This window comes from Anguilla anguilla, chromosome 4 (genome assembly GCF_013347855.1).
Source record: "Anguilla anguilla isolate fAngAng1 chromosome 4, fAngAng1.pri, whole genome shotgun sequence".
In the NCBI taxonomy this organism is placed as follows: Eukaryota; Metazoa; Chordata; class Actinopteri; order Anguilliformes; family Anguillidae; genus Anguilla; species Anguilla anguilla.
The window spans coordinates 39,514,406-39,540,092 of NC_049204.1; the positions used below are offsets into that span (position 1 = coordinate 39,514,406).

Sequence of the window (25,687 nt, forward strand, 5' to 3'; positions counted from 1 at the left end):
ATGTGTTTGTGCATGTATGTGTGGTATGGTGTGTGCATGTGTATATGCATGTATGCATATATAATATTTACATATGTGTGTTTAGGTATATATGTGTATTGTATAGAATTCTTTTCAGCATGCAAGCTATTGTTAATTGTTCTTTATTGTTTTTTATTTACGTTTGTAAAACTGTGTACTATATTTTGGTAACACTGTTATTTTTCATTCCAACAAAGTGCCATTTGAATTGAGAGAGAGAGAGAGAGAGAGAGAGCTCAAACTGTCTCGAGTGGAAATGAAGGTTCTTGCCTACATTAAAAACTTGAATGTGTGAGCATGTATAAAGTCCTCCTACACTGCAAGCGGTGCTGTGTCTGTTTTATTCTTGCTGTGCCAGATTTTTTTTTTTTTTTTTTTTTTTTAATCTCCATTTTAGAGAACATTGACGCATTTGTATATCTGGTACCGCGAAGGACTGAAACGGCAGCTTTACAGCTTTGCAGCCGTTTTGAAATGGACCGTGTCCTACATTAATGTCGGACAGGTAAAAAAAAAAAAAAAAAACAATGTGAGGAAACTTAATGTTTGTGCTTTGAAAGCTGTCATTGATGCGCAGTCGTTCTTCTGAATATCACCCTAGACATACCGTGCGTGTGTTAACGCGACTTCCTATTAAATGTAGCTATTATAAGAAGGGACGTAAGCCATATATGATACTGTAGCTATAGGCTATACTTTGTATTATTATTATAATTTTTATTATTTTCTGGGAGGGTAACGAATCGCCATGGCTGTGCTTTTATATCTGCTGATGCGCGACTACAAGGAAATGAGTGAGAAATGTTTAGACACGCCCATTTTTTATCCAATAGTAGTTTAATAGGAGGCTATTTGGCAAAACTATGAACAGGCATGACATATTTTTGGATTATGAAAATTACGGGGGATTGGCGCTGGCTATCGCTATGAGTGTGCCCATGTGAATTTTTTTGGTAACTATTGACATGATTTAGTTTAAAACAAAACGAACACCTTTTGACTAATGTTGACTAGACGATATTTCCTTATCGGGGGTATATAGGCCTACTCAGAATTTCAATAATAATAATAATAATACCAACATTATTATTATTATTATTATTATTATTATTATTGTTATTATTATTAAAGTTATACGACCATCTTCAATGAAGGACATACATGGTTGCTGTCTTTGCGAAATAATGCGGTATTTTACAAAACAAAAGCTGTCCACTTAACATAATTTCATGTATAGGCTACTACTGATTGAACACTTCCCGCAGTTAGCACCTCAGTAACATCCGTAACAACATAGCCTGTGTTCTACCTTAACTTATTTCATTCCATCGGTTTATGAATTGAAATACATATTTGAGTTGTTGCTATATGTTTAGTTTCTGGCGTTTCCGTTTGTCATGATATGAGGTCCAAATAACTAAATTCTATGGGTATATATTCTAAAACCCTGTGCACATTTAGGCTATGAAAATTTTCACAGGGTTTTAAAATATTCCGTAGCGCATGTACGCCGCATGGAATGATGCCACTCAATCTCTTAAAGTAGGCCTATAATAGGCCTACATTTAAAATAATAAATAAAAATAAAAAACATTTGCACGACTGACCAATGCTAAATGACACATATAAAATCATATTTTCCTTTTATGTGCAGTTTTTATAATGTAACATGAGTAGAATATGTTGCAACGGGCAGATGATTTAATTGAAAGTTAGCCTTTTTAGGCTAGTTATGCGTTTATTAGCTAAGTCGCTATAGACCTATCTTTCAGATTCCACAGATTTATTTTTTAATGCATGTTTACTAGACCATTAATTTAGTTGCAATGTATCCTATAGGCTTTCTTAAGTCTGCAGTTCATATTTGATAATTAATAGTCTAATTAATTGACATTTTTAATGAACAGGAATTGAGTTTGCGATGGAATAGCTGGATCTATCTCACAGAGTCGGCAAACTCAATATGAATGAATCGACTTGCATACCGATGCATTTTAGAGATAAATTATAATGGATACATAATTATAATTATTAGTATATCCTAATAATACTGTTCATACATATATGTACCAATTACAATTTAACACTGAATTATCAGATTGTCTTTCAAAATATAACATAAACCGGTTATTGTTTTCCCCTAAAAAGAAGGAAATTGTTGGCTGTTCATTACGCAAGAGGCCGATATAAACACTCACGCCTATTTGTCTTAGCTGAAATAAGATAAATCTTTATTTCTCCGAATACTTTTTCGGGCTGCAATGGAGAAAAATATATAACAGAAACCTTATAGAAACTCGTGCCTACCCTCTTCAGAAGGGAGGGTTAAAGACAGTAAATACATTTAGGCCTAGCATCTTATGTGCACGTTTAATTCCACCAACGTTCTGCATGGCTAAAGATAATTAAATGCAAATCAACATGAGTTGAGTACCACTATCAACTGTTGCACATGCATGACGTTTTCCGTGTTGACCCTTACTGTAAGCCAGTGGTTTTCAAACTCTGTCTTGGGGCCCCATGTATATGATAGTTTTTGTTCCAACCACAGCTGCAATCCCAGAAATTTACAAACTGCTATTTTTTTTTAATTAGGTGCTTTTCATGTTTAGAGGGGCTATTTACCCTCTTAAGCCACATTTTGTCAGAATACCTATGTATGCCATGAAGAATAAAATTCCAATATTGATATGAAAAAAATAAAAAAAATGCAGCGGCCATATATATATATACACATATATATACACACAGATATATATATATATGTGTGTGTGTGTGTGTGTGTGTGTATGTATGTATATATATATATATACACACATACACACACACACACAGAGTACCTTCGGAAAGTATTCAGACCCCTTCACTATTTTCACTATTATGTTACAGCCTTATTATAAAATGGATTAAACTCATTTTTATTCTCATAAATCTACACACAATACCCCATAATGACAAAGCAAAAACAGGTTTAGAAATTTTATCTAATTTATTAAAAATAAAAAACTGAAATATCACATTTACTTAAGTATTCAGACCCTTTACCCAGTACTTTGTTGAGGCACCTTTGGCAGCGATTACAGCCTCGAGTCTTCTTCGGTATGACGCTACAAGCTTGGCACACCTGTATTTGGGGTTTTCTCTGCAGATCCTCTCAAGCTCTGTCAGGTTGGATGGGTAGCATTGCTGCACAGCTATTTTCCGGTCTCTCCAGAGATGTTTGAAAGGGTTCAAGTCGGGCTATGACTGGGCCACTCAAGGACATTCACAGACTTGTCCGAAGCCACTCCTGCGTTGTCTTGGCTGCATGCTTAGGGTCATTGTCCTGTTGGAAGGTAAACCTTTGCCTAAGTCTGAGGTCCTGAGCACTCTGGTGCAGGTTTTCATCAAGGATCTTTCTGTACTTTGCTCTGTTCATCCTTCCCTCGATCCTGACTAGTCTCCCAGTTCCTGTCACTGAAAAACATCCCCACAGCATGAAGCTGCCACCACCATGCTTCACCATAGGGATGGTATTAGCCAGGTGATGAGCGGTGCCTGGTTTCCTCCAGTCATGACACTTGGCATTGTGGCCAAAGAGTTCAATCATGGTTTCATCAGACCATAGAATCTTGTTTCTCATGGTCTGAGAGTCCTTAAGGTGCCTTTTGGCAAACTTCAAGCAGGCCGTCATGTGCCTTTTACTAAGGAGTGTCTTCCGTCTGGCCACTCTAGGTTCTGGGTCACCTCCCTGACTAAGGCCCTTCTCCCCCGATTGCTCAGTTTGGCCAGGCGGCCAGCTGTAGGAAGATTCCTGGTGGTTCCAAACTTCTTCCATTTAAGAATGATGGAGGCCACTGTGTTCTTTGGGACCTTCAATGCTGCAGAAATTTTTTTTGTACCCTTCCCCAGATCTGTACCTCGACACAATTTTGTCTCAGAGGTCTACGGACAATTCTTTCGACTTCATGACTTGGTTTTTGCTCTGACATGCACTGTCAACTGTGGCACCTTACATATAGACAGGTGTGTGCCTTTCCAAATCATGTCCAATCAATGGAATTTACCACAGGTGGACTCCAATCAAGTTGTAGAAACATCTCAAGTATGATCAATAGAAACAGGATGCACCTGAGCTCAATTTTGAGTGTCATAGCCAAGCAAAGGAGCAATCAATGGATCAATTAATTTAGGCAACATCAATCAGCCCATAACCAGAACTGAATGGCACAGATGGAGAGCTAATCCCTCTCTCCCCATCCCTGCTGCTTAGCCCCCCTGGCCCACCTACCCTGAAGAGATGGACAGAGGGGGCTCCGGGCAGACAGATGGGCAGGGCTCAGGAGAAACGGACAGGGAGACGGCCCCTGCCAGCATATCCTCCCCTTGCAGCACCCAGGCTCCTCCCATCTTCCCCTGCAGCACCCTCAGCAACAGGCACACAGTCCAGGTAGCAACACCTTCCACCCAAATGTTTTTTAACTAAGATACTGAACTACATCAGGAGACATAAAGTAAAAATAACGAAGAAATAAAAAAATAAGGGGCATAACAACATTATACCATTGACACTTTTTCACGCCCTCATGAGAATCCCCATTCACTAAAAAAGAGGAAAATGTTAAAGAAAAGAAAAGCACTTGCAGAGATAGTTTATTTAAATTAGGAGCATCTAGTTCCATGAGCATGTTCCACTCATGATTCCCATAATCCACATCATTGAAGTTCCGCAAATCTGCAAATAGCCACATGTGGTAACTGTCATGTTCTTTTACTGAACATTAGATGAAATAACACGCCCGACTAATAACTTAGTCATCCATGCAGTAGGTGGTGCTGTTTGTTATACTGCTAGCTTGTGTAATATTATAATGTTACTGCTGTTGTGCCACGCTCCACTGTGTTGTGTGCTTTCCATCTTGTGGGATCTCTGGCTGTGTGCTTGCTTGTTGGCAGGGAGACTGTTGCCCCGCTGTAGTGCTGGTGTGTTGCTCCTCCTCCTCCTCCTGCAGGTGATCCAGCAGGTTGTGCCACGGATTCTGGGCATGGCCGCACAGTACTTGCGGCAGGCATGCACAGCCCAGTAGCACCGGCTTCTGGTCCAGGCCACTGCTTGGCAGATGTGGGGTGGGTGGGTAAGGGATGAGAAACAGCTGACATAGCCTCTGCATGGCTCTTCTTACTGTGTGTCTCACATTGCTTCAGCTTCCCCCAAATCCAGTGACTGCTTCTCTCGACAGTGCTGGGAGCTTGGGGATGAACACAGGCCAGGTTCTGTCTGAAGGTATATTCAGTGTGTGAGTAGAGAGGGGTATACTCAGTATGTCAGTAGAGAGAGGTATACTCAATGTGTGAGTAGAGAGAGGTATACTCATTGTGTGAGTAGAGAGAGGTATACTCAGTATGTCAGTAGAGAGAGGTATACTCAATGTGTGAGTAGAGAGAGGTATACTCATTGTGTGAGTAGAGAGAGGTATACTCAGTGTGTCAGTAGAGAGAGGTATACTCATTGTGTGAGTAGAGAGAGGTATACTCTGTGTGTGAGTGGAGAGAGGTATACTCAGTATGTCAGTAGAGAGAGGTATACGCATTGTGTGAGTAGAGAGAGGTATACTCTTTGTGAGTAGAGAGAGGTATACTCATTGTGTGAGTAGAGAGAGGTATACTCTGTGTGTGAGTGGAGAGAGGTATACTCAGTGTGTCAGTAGAGAGAGGTATACTCATTGTGTGAGTAGAGAGAGGTATACTCTGTGTGTGAGTAGAGAGGTATACTCAGCGAGTGAGTAGGAAGAGGTATACTCAGTGATTGAATGAATAGAGATAGGTATACTCAATGTGTGAGTAGAGAGAGGTATACTCAGTATGTCAGTAGAGAGAGGTATACTCTGTGTGTGAGTAGAGAGAGGTATACTCTGTGAGTGAGTAGAGATGGGTATAATCATTGTGTGAGTAGAGAGGTATACTCAGTGAGTGAGTAGAGAGGTATACTCAGCGAGTGAGTAGGGAGAGGTATACTCAGTGAGTGAGTAAAGAGTTATGCTCAGTGAGTGAGTAGAAAGAGTTATAATCAGTGTGTGAGTGGAGAGGTATACTCGGTGAGTGAGTAGAGTAGAGACAGGTTTCCTCTGTGCTTTAAGAGTTGTATACAGTCTGTGTGTGAGGAGAGACGTATACTCTGTTAATATAAACAGCTGTGCACAGTGTGAGTTCAGACAGGTTTACTCAATGTGTGGGTTGAGACAGGTATACTCAGTGGGTGAGTAGAGGTAGGTATACTCAGTGTGTGAATACAGACAGGTATGTGCAGTGGCTGATGTGGAGAGGAAGTGGGGCACAGCAGGTGAGGTGCATCTGCATCTGCAAGCATCACATCAAAACCTAGTGCAAATGTCACTTCCTGTCTATCACACCCGGCGTATGATACCCCAGTGTGTTTTTTTGTGCATGCACGCCTGTGTTTGTGTGTATGTGCATGCATGCATGCATGTGCGTGAGAGGGTACCAATCCTCTCTAATGAATGTGGGTGTCGCTCTTTTAGGCCATGGGGTCAGGAAACAGACGACTGCTTTCTTCCTCCCCCTCCTCTTCCTCCTCACTTAAAGGGAGCATTTCTCAGTCACCCAATACATCTGAGCATTCAGTAAGTACACCCCCACTCCTCTACACCCCTGCACTCTGACCAACAGGCACGCCGGCGAGGCGCTTTCACACCCCTCCCCCCTGTGCCTCCTGTTCACAAGCGTGAGAGCCTCAAACCCCACAGCGCATTAGCAGCATCCTGCTCTCAAACCAACAAGCAAGTTCTGGGCTCCTGACACCAGACATGAAGGACCTGGAGGTGAGTCTCTCTTCCAAAGCCGTCTCTCAAATGGCAAAGACATTTATGGATTGCTTTGTCTGTCGGGTGATTTATCATTTAAGCGCAGAGGTCTATGCAATTTCCTAGTGTAACAGGACCCTTGTTTGTTGTTCGAGGCCTTCGAAGAACATTCTCTGCCAGGTTTCATGTCAGCAGGTGCCACCCAAGCAGAAACTCTACTCAGGAAGTGAGTGGCTGTACGCTGTCAGCAAATGCAATGCAACTATCTGCACTTCTGAGTATTTAATATGCTGTAGGCAAAGAGACAAAAGGGTGTACTTATTTTGGAAATGTTGCATTATGTGAAGCGGTTTGCATGTTGGCACATAGCTGTCTCTCATTCTCAGTTTTTCTCTTTCAGTTTTTAGGTGCTTTATTGTTTAATTACAGCCCTATTTTTGTGACCTGCAGGGATGTAAACCTGTAGTTGAATTGGTATCCTCCAGGGGTCTGTGCAGACACTGGAAAGGCACATTCTAATTTATACGATTGAGTGGCTGTATTTGTGATATTTATAAAAAACATTAGTTGACATAATACAGGGGGAGTGAAAAGAAGGAAAGTGATCATGGATGGAATATCAAATGTACACACTACAAAAAACATTCAAATGAGCACAAGTGTCCATCTGTGTGCAGTGTACCAGGTGGATACTGTTGCACTCATAACACAACTTGCAGTTTAACAGTAAATATACTACATTGCCACCTCCCTCTTCATTCTTTCTGTTCCTCGCTCTTTCTGTGCAAATCTCTCTTTTTTACACATCAACTATTCCTCCATACAAACTTCACCTTTCTTTCCCTCACACCATCACACCATTCTCTCTTTATCCACCCCTCCCTTTCCCCTCTCTCTTTCCTATCACCTCCCTGTCACTCTCCCCCAGGTAGCACTGCCCCCCACAGCTCAGCCGGACAACCGCGCCCAGGTCTGCTGCTCCACAACCAGCAGGAGCATGATATCCCAGCAGGCCTGGCTAGCAGGGAATGGCTCTTCCAGCACCAACCAGGCCCACGTGTATCTGCATGCCCAGATGGTAAGGAAGAGGAACATTGTCTTGTATTGTCTTACTTAATTACTATTGTCTTGCTTGCTGCCGCTTGGCCAGGACACTCTTTTAAAACAGACATTAATCTCAGTGGGACTCTCCTGATAAAACAAAGGATAAATAAATAAATTTAACTGCTCCAACAGTGCTGTAATAAATTTGATATAACTGGAGTAATGGTTACAATGCTGGACTCTGGTCATGAAATTTGTAATGTAATGAGTATTATAGCAGCACAGTCAGTAGTTTGGACTAGTGATCAATGCCCTAACATTTAGAATAACAGATTATAGGTTTTAAGCCAGGGGTGGGATATGTTGTTACAGATAAAACTCAGTCATATACATTAGTGAGAAAAGGTTTGCTGCAAATCTGCGAGAAAACAAGCTGAGTCTTTATGTGCTTACTCGCTGACTCTACCCCTGAAGCAGATGCACTTTCTTGCACCACAACAAAAAGTTTTTGTTTTCTTTCTATCTTTCCGAGAATCTCTAGTTCACATCCAAAACTCGTTTGATGTGTGAATGAAGTAGTCGTGGCTGCTTCGATCAAAGGCGCAGTCGAAGAAGCCACGGCTGACATGCACGCTTTTGATTTAGCCTACTCTCTTCGCTCTTCTCCACCTGAACGTCCTCAGCTCGCTGCCTGCATCTCTCTCTCCCTCCCGCCCCACCCCCACTCTCAAGCACTCTCTCATTCTGTCATTTCCTTTTTCATGGTCTTTGTGGTTTTCTTTCTCACATTGTCTCCTACGTTCTGTTCTTCTCTGTCATTCTCACCTCTGGTCGTTATTTGTCATTCTTGTGACTTCTCAGGCGGCCTCTAATTCTCTCGTTCTTTCCGCATCTCTCTCTTCTTCTCTCTCCTTTTATCCTGGTCTCTGGCAGTTGATTTTCACTCCCGCCAGCTCTGCGGGTGTGGCACAGCCCGATCTGCCTATTTTCACCTCTGCCTCAACCCGTTCCCCCTCTGCACAGGTGAGCCAGTACCCATCGGGTGTGGCTTGGGGGTGTGTTGGGGAGAGGGGGGGTGTGGTTAGGTGAGTATAATAGCGAGAGCATTGTCAGCAAGTGATCAAGATTAGACATTTGAAATGTGTAAATCCAAAACTGGAGTTAGTTTACTAATCCATTGGAGTGGAACAGCACTGTCCAGTCCAGTCCTGGCCAGTTACAATAATTACATTGCATTTATTTGGCAGATGCTTTTAACTAAAGTGACGTACAATAAGTCCATACCGAAGGTCATTGGAACAACTACAAAACACAGGTCTCAAAGATTCCTATCATTGTGCCGCACATCAGCTGTGTGTTTTGTGTTCTTTAATTCAATCCTTTTCAATGGACCAATAGCTGGGAATAAGATCGGAATTATTTTCCTACACACCAATGCATATGTAATTACAATAAAATAGAAACTTTCAGCACCCATTAAACACATGTTTAACGGACAATGAAGATTCAGCTTTTGTGCTTTCAGTATAAAAACAATCATATACAGATCTATAAACAAGACATAAATACAGCAAGAGAGTGCTGACCAGCTGGCAGTCCCACAGAGCAACACACCGTTGGCTCCAGCGTTGCCCAGGGATGGGAGGGTTTGAGTCATCCAGGATGACAGCCTCTCACAGCACACCGGCAGGTGGAACAGGCACTTTCTGGTCCGCCTGTTGAGTTGCCCTTAAATCGTAGCCATCCGTCTCGCAAGCTCGGGCTGCAGTGTGATAAGATGCGACAGCTGTCATTGCACACTTCTGAGGAGAGCATGCGCTCGTCCGCAGTCTCTCAAATAGATAGGGGAGCGTTCATAAAAATACGATTGGGCATTCAAATGAAGGAAAGCATATATTTAAAAATACACCATCAGCCATGATCTTACTTAATCTGTTACTGTGAGACCCAGCAATTAATTTTTGTCTCCTATAAGGTACATGATTCTCTGATCTTAATCTCAAGAACTAAAGATTCTACTGAAACATCAAAAATGATGTGACTGAATCTGAAACCTGATTAACTTCCCCTTTAGGAGCAAAATCAGGCTGAGCAGACCAACCGTCCTGCCGTGCAGAGTCTTCCCTCCAAAACCCCTGCACACCACAGGATGTCTCTGTGCCCCCCAAAGCCCACCCAGCAATCAGATGCATCCAAAGAAGGTGGGACGGCCAGCAAGCCTTGCACCTAACACTAACCTAACCCTAACCCCACCTAACTAACCCCTTGTCTCAGTGACTTAGCACAGCAAAAAAATAATAGAATGATAATTATGATTATTATTATGTTTAATAATGTATTACATACATTTTATTTATGTAGTCATTGCCCCACATTTTCCTGCAATGAAGGTGTTAAGGGAACAGTAAAATCAGGAACAAAGATACACACAAAAGAAGAAATAAGTAAAAATATCTAAAATTTTAATAAATGAAAGATGATGACTGATGCTTGTTTATGCACTAAACTTTGTCTTTGTTGGAAAGTGCAAGCTAAATTTTATGTTTAATCTTAATCAAGATATTGTCTTAATTTATTCCAAAAAATGATACTGTTTCTTAAACGCAAACTGACCTCCCACTTGTAGACAGTCATTCTATTTTCATAATCTTGTATACATGCTCACTGTGGAGGCTACTACTTGTAACTCTGACATGGACTGTGATGTTACGTGAGTTTTAATGTTGGTAAAGTTATGACATGCATGTGTTTTGTAATGTATTTCCATGAGTATGCAGGACATAGCTATGTGAATGTAAATTTGACCTGCGTACCCATGTCTTAAATAAGCATGCGGGGGATGTATGGATAGCTGTTCAGACAAGGATGAAATATTTGAAAATGATACTCCCTTACTCCCTTATTTCTTATTTTATAGAAATACCTCAGAACTCCTTTAATGAAACTTAGTGAAAATGAAAAAAAAACCTGCTGGCAGAGTTCAAGCAACATCACCAAAAACACAGATGGTTGACACCAACTTTACACATATGTACTTATTCAGATCTTTTTTGTATATTGTTCTTTCAGGACTGTACTCTTCGGTCCCGTCACACACCCTGATGATGCACAAGCTGCGATGCAGACTGAGCCACAAGATGGCGCACCGCAACCGACTCATCAACCCAAAGCCCGCTGAGGGCCACAGTCTGGTTCACTCAGTTTCTCTCCAGGCGGGTTCTCTGCCCACCTCCCAACTCTTCTTATCCAGTCAGACCCCAGGGACCCCTGTGTCTTCTGTGTTCGAGGTCCAATCCCAGCACTGCACTACCACACGAACTCTCCCTTCAGCCTCCTCTTCCTCCACCAAGCAAAGTGAGGTGGCCGCTCAACACAAGGCTCCTGCCACATCCCCTGTGGCAACCCAGTCCCCCACCAGCCATTCTCCAGCTCCTGTTGTCACCCAACCTGAAAATCTCGTCCAATCCCTGCCTTCAGCCTTACTGGAGTCTCCTCCCCGGCAGCTTGTTGGCCCTGCCCAGCTACCTGCGCATAGCCCTGTCCACAAGCCCCCCAGTCTTTCTCCTGCTCCCTCCCTGCCAGCTTCCTGCACAGGCCTCCAGTCTGCCCCCTGCCCTAGGACCTCCGCGTCCTCACCCTCACAACCCACTTCACCCCGCCCACTGAAGCCCCTGTCCCCTGCGTCAGTGCAGGGGCTGACAGGACAGATGCAATCCTCAGAGGAGACCCCAGCAGCCAAGACGCTGGTCCAGGTGCCCCATCAGGACCCGCCCCCTCCGCAAAGGGTCGTCAAGGACCCGCAAACCCATTTGGCAGCTCCATCTGAGCTCCCGAAGGTGCGTCACCCCACATCTCGGGGCACAGCTGGACCCTCCACAATACAGCAAGTGGGAGGTTATGTTTTCTCACCTGAAAAACTGGAAATAAATGCCAAGAAACACAAAAACAGCTTATAATTCAATAATTATAGACACACATGACCTTAAAATGAGTACAGTACAATGACTTAGATATAACACAAGTAAGTTTGTGGAGCTTACTCCATTGTATTTGCATCGTGTGAATACTGGCAACATCAAATGTCTCTGTTTTCCATTAACGGCAGCGCTGTTCCTCCTGTTTTTTCGGAGGATAATAGGTCGATAAAAGTACTAACATCATAAATAAGGTCTTTTGAATATTCGGTGCTGGGCCCACAGTGTTTTTTCACCTATGGGCCCCCATGTGGATTTTCTGTGGCTTGCCCACAATTATCCCTTGGAGCCCCCATTGCGGGTGAATTCAGTGTTACAGTGATAACGTCTTTTTGTAGGCCAGCTTGGAAGTTTCTTCTGCCATGGGTTCCCTCTGCAAATTTCCAGTGCTTTTTTCTCACAGGGATTTTTGTTTTCTACAGAAAATCTGTGGTTAATGTAAACCTAAGAGCATTTCACGTTTTGTTCTACGAGATAAATTACTACGTAATTGTTGTAGTTTGTGTTGCAACTTGTTCGCAACTTACTGTTTTAGAGCACATAACGGCTTCAAAATTCACGGTTGAGATAATAATGGTCGTAATTTATCTCGTAGAACAAAACGTGAAGCACTCTTAGGTTTACATTAACCACAGACCTTATTTTCTGCAGAAAACGAAATCACTATGGAAAAAAACATTGGAGTCTGCCAAGCGAACCCATGGCTCAAAAATGGGACTACAAAATAGGACTGCAAACTGTAACACTCTATTGCCTTATAAAAGAAAAAGAAGATCCGGAAACAGTTATTTTAGCCAAATGACGTATCCTTGGGCATGATAAAGTATTCACATGGGCACATGCATTTAAAAAATCTTACTACGGCTTGCTGTATTTCTACACAATAGCCAATCTGAAAGTAGTTTCTCTTTTTATAACTAACCTTAACTTGAAAACAGCCATCAGCTCAAAAAACTTCAGATCTTACGACATTGTAGGCCTACTCTCTTTTTATTCTCCGTAGTTAGTTTGTGCTTTGAAACTATTCATTTCAATGTGGTTCGAAAATGAATGGGAACCGGAAAACCGAGAGAAATTATTCTGCCGTTTGTGGTCAACAAGGACATCTAATGTTGCTGGCATTCACACTAAGCAAATACAATAGGGTAAGGTCAACACAATTACAATTACCAAAGTGAAATATGCCTTTCAGGCATTTCTATTGTATTTTTGGAATAGATAATCAAAAATTACTTCTGCAATTGATGAGTAATTACTCTGATTATGTTTTCAGGACTTGTCCACAGTATATCAAATGGTGTCCCTGCGTGAAATGGACAGTGCATTGCGCAATGGAGAACAGGAAAAGCCAGGCAATGAGGAGATGCCAAACCTCATGGAGCCTCCACTTGAGAACAGTACCCAGATACATCCCACTCTGCTGCCACCTGCTGGACAGGAGGGAGACTGTAGAGACACCGCCACTGACTTAACCAGTATGGGTATTGTAGTATTTGATGTCAATTAAGTCATTTTTTATTGTTCACTCATTTAGGATCCTACATGAAAACTTAGGCCTGTGCATAAGTTAGATTAATACGATAGCATCTCATATTGAAAGGAATTTCAACATGTTATTTCTATTTGAGTCTCGAAAACAAATGATAAGAACAGACAGTGGTACAGGCAAATTATAAGTATAGACAGTTTTATAAATTAAGCATCACTTATTGATAGTGGGATCTAGATCAGTGTATCTGAGAAACCTGAATTTGTTCAGGGACACAAATATTACAGTGAGTGTGCTGAACAAACAACTTTGTCTTTTTAATTAATGCAAACATGACTCCATCAGCTCCTGTCTTTCACAAGGAACAAACGCAGAGGATGGCAAATAAAGATTGGTCTTCAGATAAGAAGTCAATCAAACTTTATTAAATGCAGCAGTAGACAGTATGCCCCCTGGGCTATGTTTGGGAAATACCGTTTTAGGTTATTATTGTTTTAACACTCAGGTTTGCGTCAAACACATTCCAACAAAGGTCTACAGAACCTGGGTTGGAAGCCTTTGATCTTTTCCTTTGTTCTGGGCACGCAGCTGGCACCGGCCAATCGAGCACAGAGCCAAAAGGCGATGCCCACACGGAGAACTCTTCTGTGGAGGCCCTTCACACAAGCTCTTCCCAAGCTTCCCTCCCACCTGCCGGGGGGCCAAGCGGCAGCCTGCCCCCCTCTGCCAGTCACCTCGGGGGTGCTGCTGAGAGCCAGCTCCCACAGGCCATCATCAAACCCCAGGTCCTCACACATCTCATTGAGGGCTTCGTAATCCAGGAGGGGCTGAAGCCGTTTCCGGTACGTCCAGTGGAACAGCTGTCAAGAGGACATGGAGGCAATCTGCAGGTTTCTTTCCAAAAACCGTGAAAAAATTGCCCACATGACCTCAATATGAAGGAATTATGTCTACACTTCCTTATTTTTTTGCCCCCAAAGTGTAATACAATGTCCAGTGTGCATTTCCCAGTCATGAATAAAAATAATTAACGGGAAAGCATTTTGGATACGTTAGTGAGTAACTGAATGAGAGCAGTTTTACACACAGAGCTCCTGCAGACACCAGAGCCACAGGGGGAATGTCACAACCTAAAAGATGGTGGCGTGATTGAAAGTTATTGTAATTTTTTGGAAGGTGCCCTCGTGACACTGTGTCCTGCTTCATCCTCCCCAGGTGAACCGCTCCTCACTGATGGTGGAGAAGCAGGCCAAAAATCCTGGGGCCCTCCATGAGATGAGTGGGAGTGAGGTCACTAGCCCCATGATGGACGTGGAGCACCCCTGGAACTCCACAGACACTGACATGGATGACTTTGCCACAGACGGTTAGTTCCCCTCGGATGCAATCACTTGCCACCTTCATCACTTCCCATAATGGTACAGATGGGTATGTTTCCCTGCTGGGTGTAGTGCTGTTCTCATTTTGTACAGCATTGTCAACTTCAAACTGGCTTCAAGACCAGCCAATATATGTTAAATGTTCAATGCTGTATTTTATGAATGATTCTGGTTACTGTCTCTGTTTCTTGCTTTCCTACTTCTTTCCTGTCTATTTCAACCTTTTCCCTACTCTCTCATCTCTCTCCCTCATCTCTCTCCCTCTTTCCCTATCTCTCTCTCTCTCTCTCTCCCTCCCTCCCCTCTCTCTTTCTTTCATCATAGATGGTATGGACGAGGTGCTGGTGGACATGTTGCACTGTGAGTTCTGTGGAAAGAGGGGCTATGCCCACACCTTCCTGAGGGCAAACCGCTTCTGTTCTACCACATGTGTGCGAAGGTGAGCCCTACTCCTGCTGGAAAATCAAAGCCACGCCCAAGCCTGGGGCTTTCATAGGGTTTGAGCCCAAAACTGCTTCAGCCTCTTGAGTCCAGAACCGAACAGAGTGTGATAGTGGACTTTAAAGGAGATCTGCAACATTTTAGGATGTCTGACTGATTTTTAAAATAATTTAAGGTAATGTATGACACGCAGCCCTTAAAAATGAATGAAAACATCAAGAGTTCAAATTAAATACATTAGAAATAGCCCAAAATGGAACTAGCATATGCACAGCCATATTCTTTGGCGTCTCGTGGTGATTTCAGAGGAATGGTTCCACTGCAGCTCATGTTGTTTGTTCACAATGCTGACATCAGAAGAGCCTGTAAAGAAATGGGGGTATCGTTGTGTTACCCCTGGGAGTAATAAGGTTTCAATTTTCATAGACTTCCCACTTTTTGTTCATGTGTTGCTCTTAGGTTTGTAATAGCATGTTTTGTGGTGTTACATGGATGCTAGCTATATGAATAGTTGTTCTCATTTTAAAACTCACCCAAGTAGTTTTGCTTTAAGGACATGAGAAAGCATGCTGATGAAGGCAGGCCATTCAATCCATCTTCGCTGACTTGACTTTAGAGAGGATGTATGCGTCAGGTTTGGTCTTGAAGGACCTACAGAGACCCACGCATGTATGCAAACCCACCAAAAATACTTAAATTATATATATATAATTATATATACATATATAAGTTATATCCAAAACTTAAATTCTGTTTTTCTGATTTTAAAAAAGTTCAGAGAGAGCGAAAGGAGAGAGAAAATGATGGAGAGAGAAAAGTAAAGCGAGAGAGGGTGTGTGAGGGAGGTTTCAGACTCTCGACTGCTGTATCTGGAACCCTGCTTGCTCTGCCCTTTCAGGTTTAACGTCAGCAACACCAGACGCATCAGCGCGCTGAAAGCCAATCGGACCGGCCGTGGGAAGGACCGCAGACGGGGGCGGAGCCGGAGGCCCAGCAGCTCCAGGGAGCATTTTCACAGACAGGTAAATCAGTCAGAAATTGTGGGGGGGGGGGGGGGGGGGGGGGGGGGCAAGTCCTGCTCAACCGATAAGTGGCTTTTTTGAGTGTGTGCAATACGTTATGTCTTTGCTAGAACATTGATGGAACTTTGTGAATGCATCCCGCCTTTCTAAGTTGTGTTGGGGAGTGTGAATCACAATAATGGACCAGGAATCCTACACTGTGTTCCAGGCTGCCCAGAGCACCAGTTGGTGGCCGATGGAAGCGGAGGAGGAGGAGGACCCTCCCGTTCCCATGACAACCAGACTCCGGCGGCAGGCGGAGCTGGAGCGTGAGAGAGAAACGGCGGACAGTGGCGGGAGCCCGCCCACCTCGCCATCTAGCCCTGTGCTGTGGACCGTGGACCAAGTGTGCGCCTTCGTGTACACGCTGCCAGGTGCGCCCGCATGTTTCCCGCCAAACTCCCGCTCCTTTAGGTCTCATTGTAAATTAATTTAAGTAAACACGGTTCTGGATTTGAAATCAATGTCATTTGTCAGCCATTAGTTCTGTGTTAATGACAGGGGTTGGGGGAGATGGGTTTGCGCTAACAGAAGCAAATAAGCAAGTCATGTTTATTCATTTAAGCTTTGTAAACAAATTAGCAATACAGACATACGTTCAGAATTATTGACTAAGTGTAATTAGCTGTTGAATGGAGCCTTGGACAAGTAATTTAACCATTAATGGTTAATTGACAGTTGCTCATTTGTTTAAATTTTAAGTGCCAAAAACTTTGCAACTTTCACATTACAACAGAACTCTTAACTCTAAAGAGGCAATTAAAAAAGCAATGAATGAGCACAAATTAACAGACAGACTACTTGGATGGAGCAATTTTAAGCCAAACTGAAGTAAGCTTCCTTCGAGCAAAAATGTGAGTGAACGATAACTAACTATTAGGTTCCACCACTGCGGATGTAGTTCTATAACTGGGAAATAGCCTTAGAATAGCAATTTCTTTTTTCTTTCGTTTTTAAACTTATGCTGTCAATCCACAATCCTCATGCACTTTTTGAACTTTATTCAGGCAAGATGAAAGCAGAAAGGGTTTCAGATGTAGGTAGGATCACAGTACTGGTGGGGAATCGAATCCCTGTTCACACGAGGGTATTCGTATAGGGGTAGAGCGTCGTCCGCCCAGATTAATAATAATATTTTGAGTCCCTGGCTCAGTATTACTCTACATTACTTTACTTTTTTCTAAAACTAATACAAGTGTCAGCTAAACTATAATATGCTGTTATTTTTCTTCTTATAATTTTGCTTATAATTATTATAGGCAGAATTATAAGAAAGAAGAAAAGAAGAAAAAAATAACAATAACATTATTATTATTATCATTATTATTATTATTATTATTATTATTATTATTACTAAAATTGACAACTGGCTACCACCACCCTGGTTTCCCTGCAGGTTGCCAGGACATCGCTGAGGAGTTCCGCTCACAGGAGATCGATGGCCAGGCCCTTCTGCTGCTAACCGAGGATCACCTAATGAGCACCATGAACATCCGGCTGGGGCCCGCACTCAAGATCTGTGCCCGCATCAACTCTCTTAAGGAAGCCTAGAGAAAGAGAGAGACCAAAACCCCATCCTCTCCCCTCAGCATCCTCTCCCCATGTCTCCACTTGGGGTGTCCTTAGGTCTAAACCCCTCAAAATGCTCCTATTCTCACCCTGAGGTAGTGAGTGAGGCTTGGCTGAATTACTGTGCTTATGCATCAGCTGAAACAGAAGCAGCACTGCCACAGAGGGCACAAAGGAAGGGTGGGAGAGGGAGGGAGACAGAGGGAGAGAGAGAGAGTGAGTGTCTGTCTGCGTGTTTGTGTGTGTGTGAGTGAGTGAAAATGTGTCCACTGACAATGTGTGCTTGTCTTAGAAAGCATGTCCACAAAAAGAGGGTGTGTCCACAGCAATATAGAGGGCGTGTCCACTGAGAATGTAGGCGGGTCCTCAGGGAGAGCATGTCTGCAGACGGAGGGCTTGCCTCATTGGATCAAAATCCTTCAGTTTGTCTCCTACCTTGTGTTTGGACGGTCAAGATATTAAGGCATGGTGCAAACACATGACAGCATTGGAACGCTTGTACGCTTGGAACAGCTGCCACAATGCCATTTACGCCAAACTGTTACCTCTGCGTGTTTCCAATGTAGCACTAGGTGGAAATTGTAGTGTTTTATGCAAAACATTTGAAGTGTGTGATGCACAAAATTCATATTATTTATTTTTCTTAAATTGCACCATTTTCTTCGTTCTGAATCTACATTCTATAAAAGTAAAGAGATGATATGTAAGATTATAGAGATGATATGAGCAGCTAGCTTGAAGTTTTTGGCCCTTCTAGATCCACTTTTGGGTCTCAGTATAGCAGAGCCATTTTGTGCACTTTAATTACATCATTAATCCAAATTGTATTTGTGTCACCCTGAACCAGCCACTGATTCTCACTGATTCTCTTTACCTATGAATATTTGTGCATATTCTAAAGAGAAAACATAAACATTGAGCTCCTGCAGTGTAAAGTGTGTTTTCATTAAGACAAATACGCCTTGTGATTTGTAATAAATTATTACCGGCATTTTTGGCTTCAGCAGCGGACCTGTCTACTTGGGTTCATAGCTTTGGGTTTTCTATTTGGCAGCTTTGGACACCAGCTAGTTGTCTTGTAAATATTATTCAATACCCTTTCCAGACCCCTGCAGATATTATTTTTCTATAATGCATATGCATTTGTCTGTATATAAGCCAAGGCAGTGGATTTGTGCGTGTAGACATATATCACGAGTGAAGAATTTATAATATATATTTTCAGAAGAAACATGCTTTTTGTTTTGAAAAAATAACTTGCATTTACAGAATACTTGCTTAGGGTGGTTGATGGTAAGAATAGAGAGATCATAAAATATCATAATTGCATTTTAGTACATAGTATTCAGTGCATAATAATTGACACAGAATAATGTGACATCATGTGCAGTTACCGTGGTTACAGGTAATGGCTTGGAAAGGCAGTCATACTGTACGAGGGCAGTCAGCTAGGCCCCAGCCTGGTTCCAGTTCAGCATGGCACCAGCTCTAAAGCTTGAAAGAGGTATTGAGCACAATGTCTGCCTTGCTTCCTCAAAAGATTTCATGAAACAAAAATGCATGCATTTATTTAATCATTAAATATATATTATACAATATTTTAATGGTTGTCTTCATTGTATCTTGTTTTACTACAATATCCACTTAATTTTGTGTTAACCTCTCCTATCACAGCTGTCACTATGTTACAGCAGTTATGTACAGTTTTGTAGTAAAATCTGTGACATCTTGCCTGAGGCTGCATGGTCAGGGTAATTCACACAACATGAAAACTGATCAGTCGTATCCTGGCTGGAGTACTTTTTTGGGGGGGGTCATCTGTGCGTTTATGAAAATGGATCTGATCATCATGATTGCACGTGTCCATGCTCATCTAGGTGTGGGGGCATGCTTGTGTACATGTGTGTGTCTTTGAGAGAATGAGAAATCCTGTGCCTGTTAGTGTGTGTTTTGTGTATTTATGGGCCTGTGAGTGTGTGTTGAGAAACGTGCTCCTTCAGAAAAATAAGTCCTATACGGAGCGTGGACAGGGGGATTAAGTAAGTAAAATATCCAAATACAGATTACTTTTTAAAAAGATTTCCAAGTACAGTTTTTTATACTGCTAATAGTGCTTTGGTTACAGTTTAATTAATATGTCATTAAATGCATCGCCTTTACTGTTTAAGCAAGTATTCCTTACAAACACTCATTTTCTTGAATGTCTGGCTTACATAAAATAACTTCATAAGCCGCTCATATCAGGTAGAACAGAGAATTGCTTTTCTCGGGTTTCCAAGATTAAAATGGCAGCATACTTTATTTAAAACACTCTATTTATTTACACAATAAATAAATACACTTCTAATTATTTATTTACTTATTTGAAATTGCAGTACAGTAGGTAGACAGTAAAACATTTTTAGAACCAGATATTTGTCCAAAGAACTAGAAATTTAACATCAATCCGAAAGTAATAACAGACTTTATGAGGTGGATTTAAAAATATTACTTAATAAAGGCCATAGCCTATGTTTATATGCTTCTTATTATCTTCCCTTTTGTCTGTGGGAATGAAAGAAAATTTAGTTTATACTCACATTTTTTCTAATCACGAGCTAAAATCAAACAGTTGCGTAACATCAGCGCACGTCAGTTTCAAGAAGAAAACACTTCCTAAGGAAACGTACTGGTATCACGTGAGTCATCCTTCTCCGGAGACAGGACAAATGAAAACTACGGATACTGCGGTTTGTGGAAGAACAATAGACCGACCTACAAATGAGCTAATGAAAATAATCTGTCTGCTCAGTCACTTGATGTCTGGCAAGATTATTTTTCTTTACATCAGTGGAAATATAATTTACTTTCAAAAAACTTTTCCAAGAACCCAGGTTTTTTCTTCTTCACTCACATTAACACAGTCATTGATTCCTGTTGCTTGTTATTAGGCCTCGATTACTTGTATTGCCCACTTAAAACACGGCAATTATTCTTTGTCACATTTGGGGGGCATGTGTGTCTGGTCTTAATTTCAACAACAATACACTCTGCTGAATCATACACTGCTAGGAACATTTTATAAAAATTCAAGCAACTAATATTTTTGAAAATATTTTCACTTCAGCGTGTATTATATTTTTTAAAAATGGCTATTTTAACTTATTTTCTGCCGGGTCTCAGGGGGTTACAGGAGTCCTGTATAAGTGCTTTAATCAATCAGCTAATAACGAAATAGAATAGAAAGAGAAGGAAAACAATTTATGTCAATTTGAAATAAATAGGTGTTTCTAATTGATCGCGCCATTCCGAGCATGGCACAAGTCCGTAGTCTAAGTTTAAATACGTAATAAAGCACTTATAAAAGCCTTCATAAAATGTGCAAAGGTAACTTCAGATAGTGCCTCAGACGCAGGCTGCGGCTATAGGCTTCAGCCGCTAGATGGTAGCCGTGCTTAAAGAATGGATAAAACATCTGTAGAAGTCCACTCCTCAAGATGTTATTTCACTGAAAAGCACGGGATCTTTAAATAAATTTCACTATTGGTTATTCTAGTGACAGAATTGGGAGGAACAGATGGGCTATTTTGCTAAAATAATGATTTTGATCAATTCAAGCTGTTGTGCAAAAAACAAGACGAAATACTGAGAAAATCCAGTGGGAAAACAGTATGATGCTTGTGCTTTAGAGTTTAGCCTACATGACATTGAAATAAAATAGGCCTATACAGTTTTGAGTCTAAATAATTTGGAGTACAGTTAAAATATGAACTTGCCCTGCTGGTTTTTATTTGTATTACAAACACGTAGGCTATGGAAAACCAAAAAATATATATATTTAAAAAACCGGAGGGAGAAAGGCATAACCGTTAACATCTTTCTCTCTTCAATCCTATTGGCAGAAAGTTTTGGGGGCTTTGTCGAGTCTCCGGTTGGGTATAAAAGCCGTGATATTATATTTCAAGAGAAGAAAAACTTTTTGTCTTTGCACGGGTTTCATCGAATGGAATTATCACGACCCAATACTGCAGTTGTATATTCCTGACTTGGACGGACTCTGGAAGGATACTATAGGCTTTTCGTCGCAATATCCACTTATTTAAATATTACCAGTATCTGAAATATTTCCTCTATCTGTATTTGGAGATTTCAGACATCATTTTCCACAGCATTTGTCCAAAAAAGAACAAAAAACAAACAAAACAAAACAAAAAAAAAAAAAAACACCTAGGCTACCGAGTGTATTGACTACAGTATACCCCCTTAGTGTCCAGCAGCAACATGTCGCAAAGCTGTCTGCAATTCAGCGGTTTTACTGTGAGCTGTATAGGCTGGGTCGGAATAATTATCGCGACTGCCACCAACGACTGGGTTGTGACCTGTAAATATGGCATGCACACCTGCAAGAAGATGGACGAATTGGGCGCCAAAGGTTTATGGGCCGATTGTGTCATTTCTACGGACCTATATCACTGCATTGCTTTAAATCAGATCCTCACCTTACCTGGTAAGAATTTTAACCTACTTTTAACCTTTTAATCTCAATGAGAGCATTGCGTTCTGAGCAAGCAAATATCATTCGCCTAATTTTAAATGTGGACTCATTTATTAAACTTTATTTTTTAAATAGTATTTTAATTAAAATAAATGATAAAGAAAAAGCATTGTCCCCGTTATTGGGCTGTTAATACATTTGGTGAAAAATCTTAATTTCGAAACGAGTTCAGCTAATCATGTTCCTTTAGCCTACATGCATTTAAGGGGAGATGGAAGTTTATTTATTCCAGCTCTCATAAAAACGTATTCCTTTGCAAATAGTTTAGAACTTTTTTGTACACAAACCTTTATTGTGGTGCTTACCTTTTGTGGTTTTTGTGTTTGTACTGCGTGTACTTGAGGTTAGGCTACTTGCAATACAAAAATCACATCATGGTTTGCAGAAACCTTTCTTATATAATTGCTGTTGATAATTGCGAGTAGGCCTAATGGTAACTTTTCTTATAGATCACCCATTTTTCCGTGAACCCGTATAGCTTCATATTCACTCTGAAAAATGACATAGGACCCATACATTTTGTGGGATTTTCATTAAAACTGGGTTCAGTTGAAAAAAACCTTTTGCACCCGATTTTGTTCGCAGCGTACATCCAGACATCTCGCGCACTGATGATCACGGCTTCCATTCTCGGGCTGCCCGCCATGGTGCTCGTGCTGATGGCCATGCCCTGCATTAACCTGGGAAATGAACACGAGAGCGCCAAGCACAGGCGTTCGGTTCTGGGAGGGGTATTGATTCTCCTAATGGGTGAGCCCGCCTTTCACTACAGGATGCTGCTTGTTATGTCTTTATATTTGCGTCGCTTTCATCCTTACCCGGCCTTTAGCTATGCATGCATCATTTTGTACATTTTATATATACATATATAGGAATTTAGTTAAGCTATTCAATTAAAAAGCACCTTTGTTTTTATATTTTGTAATATCCTCAGTAGATTTAAAAGCCATAGACACCTACAATACCAGTTTGAAAGCATATGCTTTAATTATATATATATATATATATATATATATATATATATATATATATATATAATTTTTTTTTTTAACCCTCCTAATTGCCACCCCAGCTGTCTCCTACCGGAGGCCTTCTCTCATCACTGCCCCACCTTAAGCCTTGAACTGTAGTCGATGACCTGTTACTCAGTCCCAAATGAGCCACGGGCTTCCTACATCCTGTTTCATAAAGAGAGAGGTTTCCTAATCATAAATGCATGATCAGGTTAAACTTCACTGGACCTGAATAGCACATACTGTGAATGTGTGGTTCAAACTTTTATTAGTCCAGGGGCCGTTGAGTTTTACCACACTGGAACTATTGTACCACCTTCTCTGAGGGAATGATTGATGCTAACTGTTAACTCATCTCAAAATGAAAATGTTACTTCATCTGTAAAGTGGCATTTATGCAAACCATAAATGTGTCCTTTGTCTTTTGACTTAGGAATAAATGTGAGTATTTCTTTATTTTTCTTAAATTCAGACTGCTGAATTAATGTTGGTGGCTGCAGAACTTGCAAAACCGTCCATTAAGAAAAATACTGATGTTTGATATTATTTTAAAGCCAAAGTTCATGGTAAATGTTGACTGCATTTAGGCTGTAGTCTTTCAGACAGAAAACCAACTGTGTTGATTGTCAGTAATCAAATCTTCAAGTAAAATAGAGGGAATTTTCTCAGTAAGAAGGGTAGGTGGGGGACAAGCACAAGGGACCACAGGCCTAGATTAAGTCAATGTTTATTGTTGACTTACAAGTGCATACAGAAATGTTCTATTTCCCCACAATGTAAACAGATTTTTCCCCAAACTACTACAGGGAAGAAGCCACAAAAAACTGTGGAGTTCAGTGTTAATCAAAATTAAGGACACATTTTGTTTGAATCATGGCCATAATGGCTAAAGCAAAGTGAAAGTTAGCCAAAAAAGACAGAGAGGCAGTGATGTGTGAAACTTTAAGATGGGCCGCAGTTCAGGGATTGATTGGTAATGCCTTTTTGTCTGTGCCCTTCTGCCTAGCTCTATGTGGGATTGTGTCGACCGTGTGGTTCCCCATTGGTGCGCACCATGAGCAAGGCCTTATGTCCTTTGGCTTCTCCCTGTACGCTGGCTGGGTAGGCTCCGCCTTCTGTCTGCTGGGGGGCTCGGTGATCAGCTGTTGCTCCAGTGACCGCCCTGTCCAGTATGCAGAGAACCGCTTCTACTACTCCAAGCAGGGTGGAGCCAACTTTGCCCCCACCTCCTCCTCCTCTGCCAACCACGCCAAGAGTGCACACGTCTGAGCTGGATGGGCGGGGTGGGTTGAGTCAACCTAAACACCTCCCATTCAAAGGGAAAATGAACTTCATGGGTCAGGAGCCTGTGGAATTATGGAGAACCATTGTACATATGAATGGTATGTACAGCGAACTGAAATGCAGAGACTATATCCCCCCACCTCCACACTTTTCTGGAAGATCTGTTTAACTATGTCAGACTTCTGGTAAAAGGTGTTTGATTTGACATTCACCCCCAACAGACTTTATGTGATCACTCACACCGGCATCTTGGTCCGCCCATTGAACTGGTATCTACATGGCATTGGGGGGTGCACATTTTAAAGGGAACTTATCAAAAACTTCAGTTTTCTCCTGACTGTTGCATTTTGATACAAATGTATATTTTTGTCATAAATGTTAACTTTCCATTGGAAATATTTGTTTTTTTATGAATGTATAATTGTATGTTTAAACCAGTTATTGTGAATGCAAATGATAAAATATGTACAGTTTGAATAGCTGCAGTTTAAGTGATTTAAGTGACATTTGGGAACTTCCCACCATGGAGGACTTTGCTTGTATTTGTGTCTCTGTGTGGAAAATTACCATAATCAGCACTGTCTGACCCATGACTGACACATAGCTCTAGTGGGTGTGGTGCCAGTGCTTCGTACAGGAGACAGTCTATTGGAGCGACTCACTTACAAAAGACTTTTCCTCTTCAACTTTTTTTTTTCTGAATTTTACATCCAAGAAGGGCGGTTATTTATTGCAATATGTCTAGCCCAGTTACGCTCAGTATGTTGTTTCTTTTATTAAAGATATGTTTCTCAAAAAACTGCAATAGCAGTGTTTTTTTATTGTAGGCGTGTGGCTAAATATATATTTGCATATGCTCTAGACCCATTTACATTTTAGTTTGTATGTTTTTTACATATCCATGAGTGGAGAAATAGGTTCATTGTTTAATTGTAATAATTGATTGCTTCTATATTGCATATACACACTGTGTCTGTAGTATCCTATATATAGTGATATATATATAGTAGTAATGTTTGGCTCTGTACTCCACAATTCGTATGTGGTTAAGTGCAGATTCTCACGTTTTATTATAGGG

At 41.4% G+C, this 25,687-nt stretch overlaps 2 protein-coding genes across 14 annotated transcripts; both read left to right on the forward strand.

Moving 5' to 3' along the window:
* The first annotated feature begins 391 nt into the window (after positions 1-391).
* Positions 392-19,376, forward strand: LOC118225669 (polyhomeotic-like protein 3). 13 transcript variants are annotated; one of them, XM_035414446.1, is made up of 14 exons: positions 392-526; positions 4,274-4,450; positions 6,540-6,641; positions 7,750-7,899; positions 8,799-8,888; positions 9,940-10,066; positions 10,935-11,701; positions 13,113-13,314; positions 13,917-14,218; positions 14,544-14,694; positions 15,032-15,146; positions 16,047-16,170; positions 16,379-16,583; positions 17,606-19,376. In XM_035414446.1, exons 2-14 carry the CDS (start codon positions 4,301-4,303, stop codon positions 17,758-17,760), a joined length of 2,640 nt encoding a protein of 879 aa, XP_035270337.1. In that variant the 5' UTR covers positions 392-526; positions 4,274-4,300; the 3' UTR covers positions 17,761-19,376. The 13 variants fall into 13 exon arrangements, with proteins under 13 accessions (XP_035270337.1, XP_035270339.1, XP_035270341.1 ...); XM_035414448.1 differs by having other exon boundaries at positions 13,917-14,170; XM_035414447.1 differs by having other exon boundaries at positions 398-550.
* Positions 19,377-21,715: 2,339 nt separating this feature from the next.
* On the forward strand, positions 21,716-25,401 carry LOC118224893 (claudin-11-like). Its single transcript, XM_035412726.1, has 3 exons — positions 21,716-22,264; positions 22,898-23,062; positions 24,332-25,401. Exons 1-3 carry the CDS (start codon positions 22,039-22,041, stop codon positions 24,592-24,594), a joined length of 654 nt encoding a protein of 217 aa, XP_035268617.1. The 5' UTR covers positions 21,716-22,038; the 3' UTR covers positions 24,595-25,401.
* The last annotated feature ends 286 nt before the right edge of the window (positions 25,402-25,687 follow it).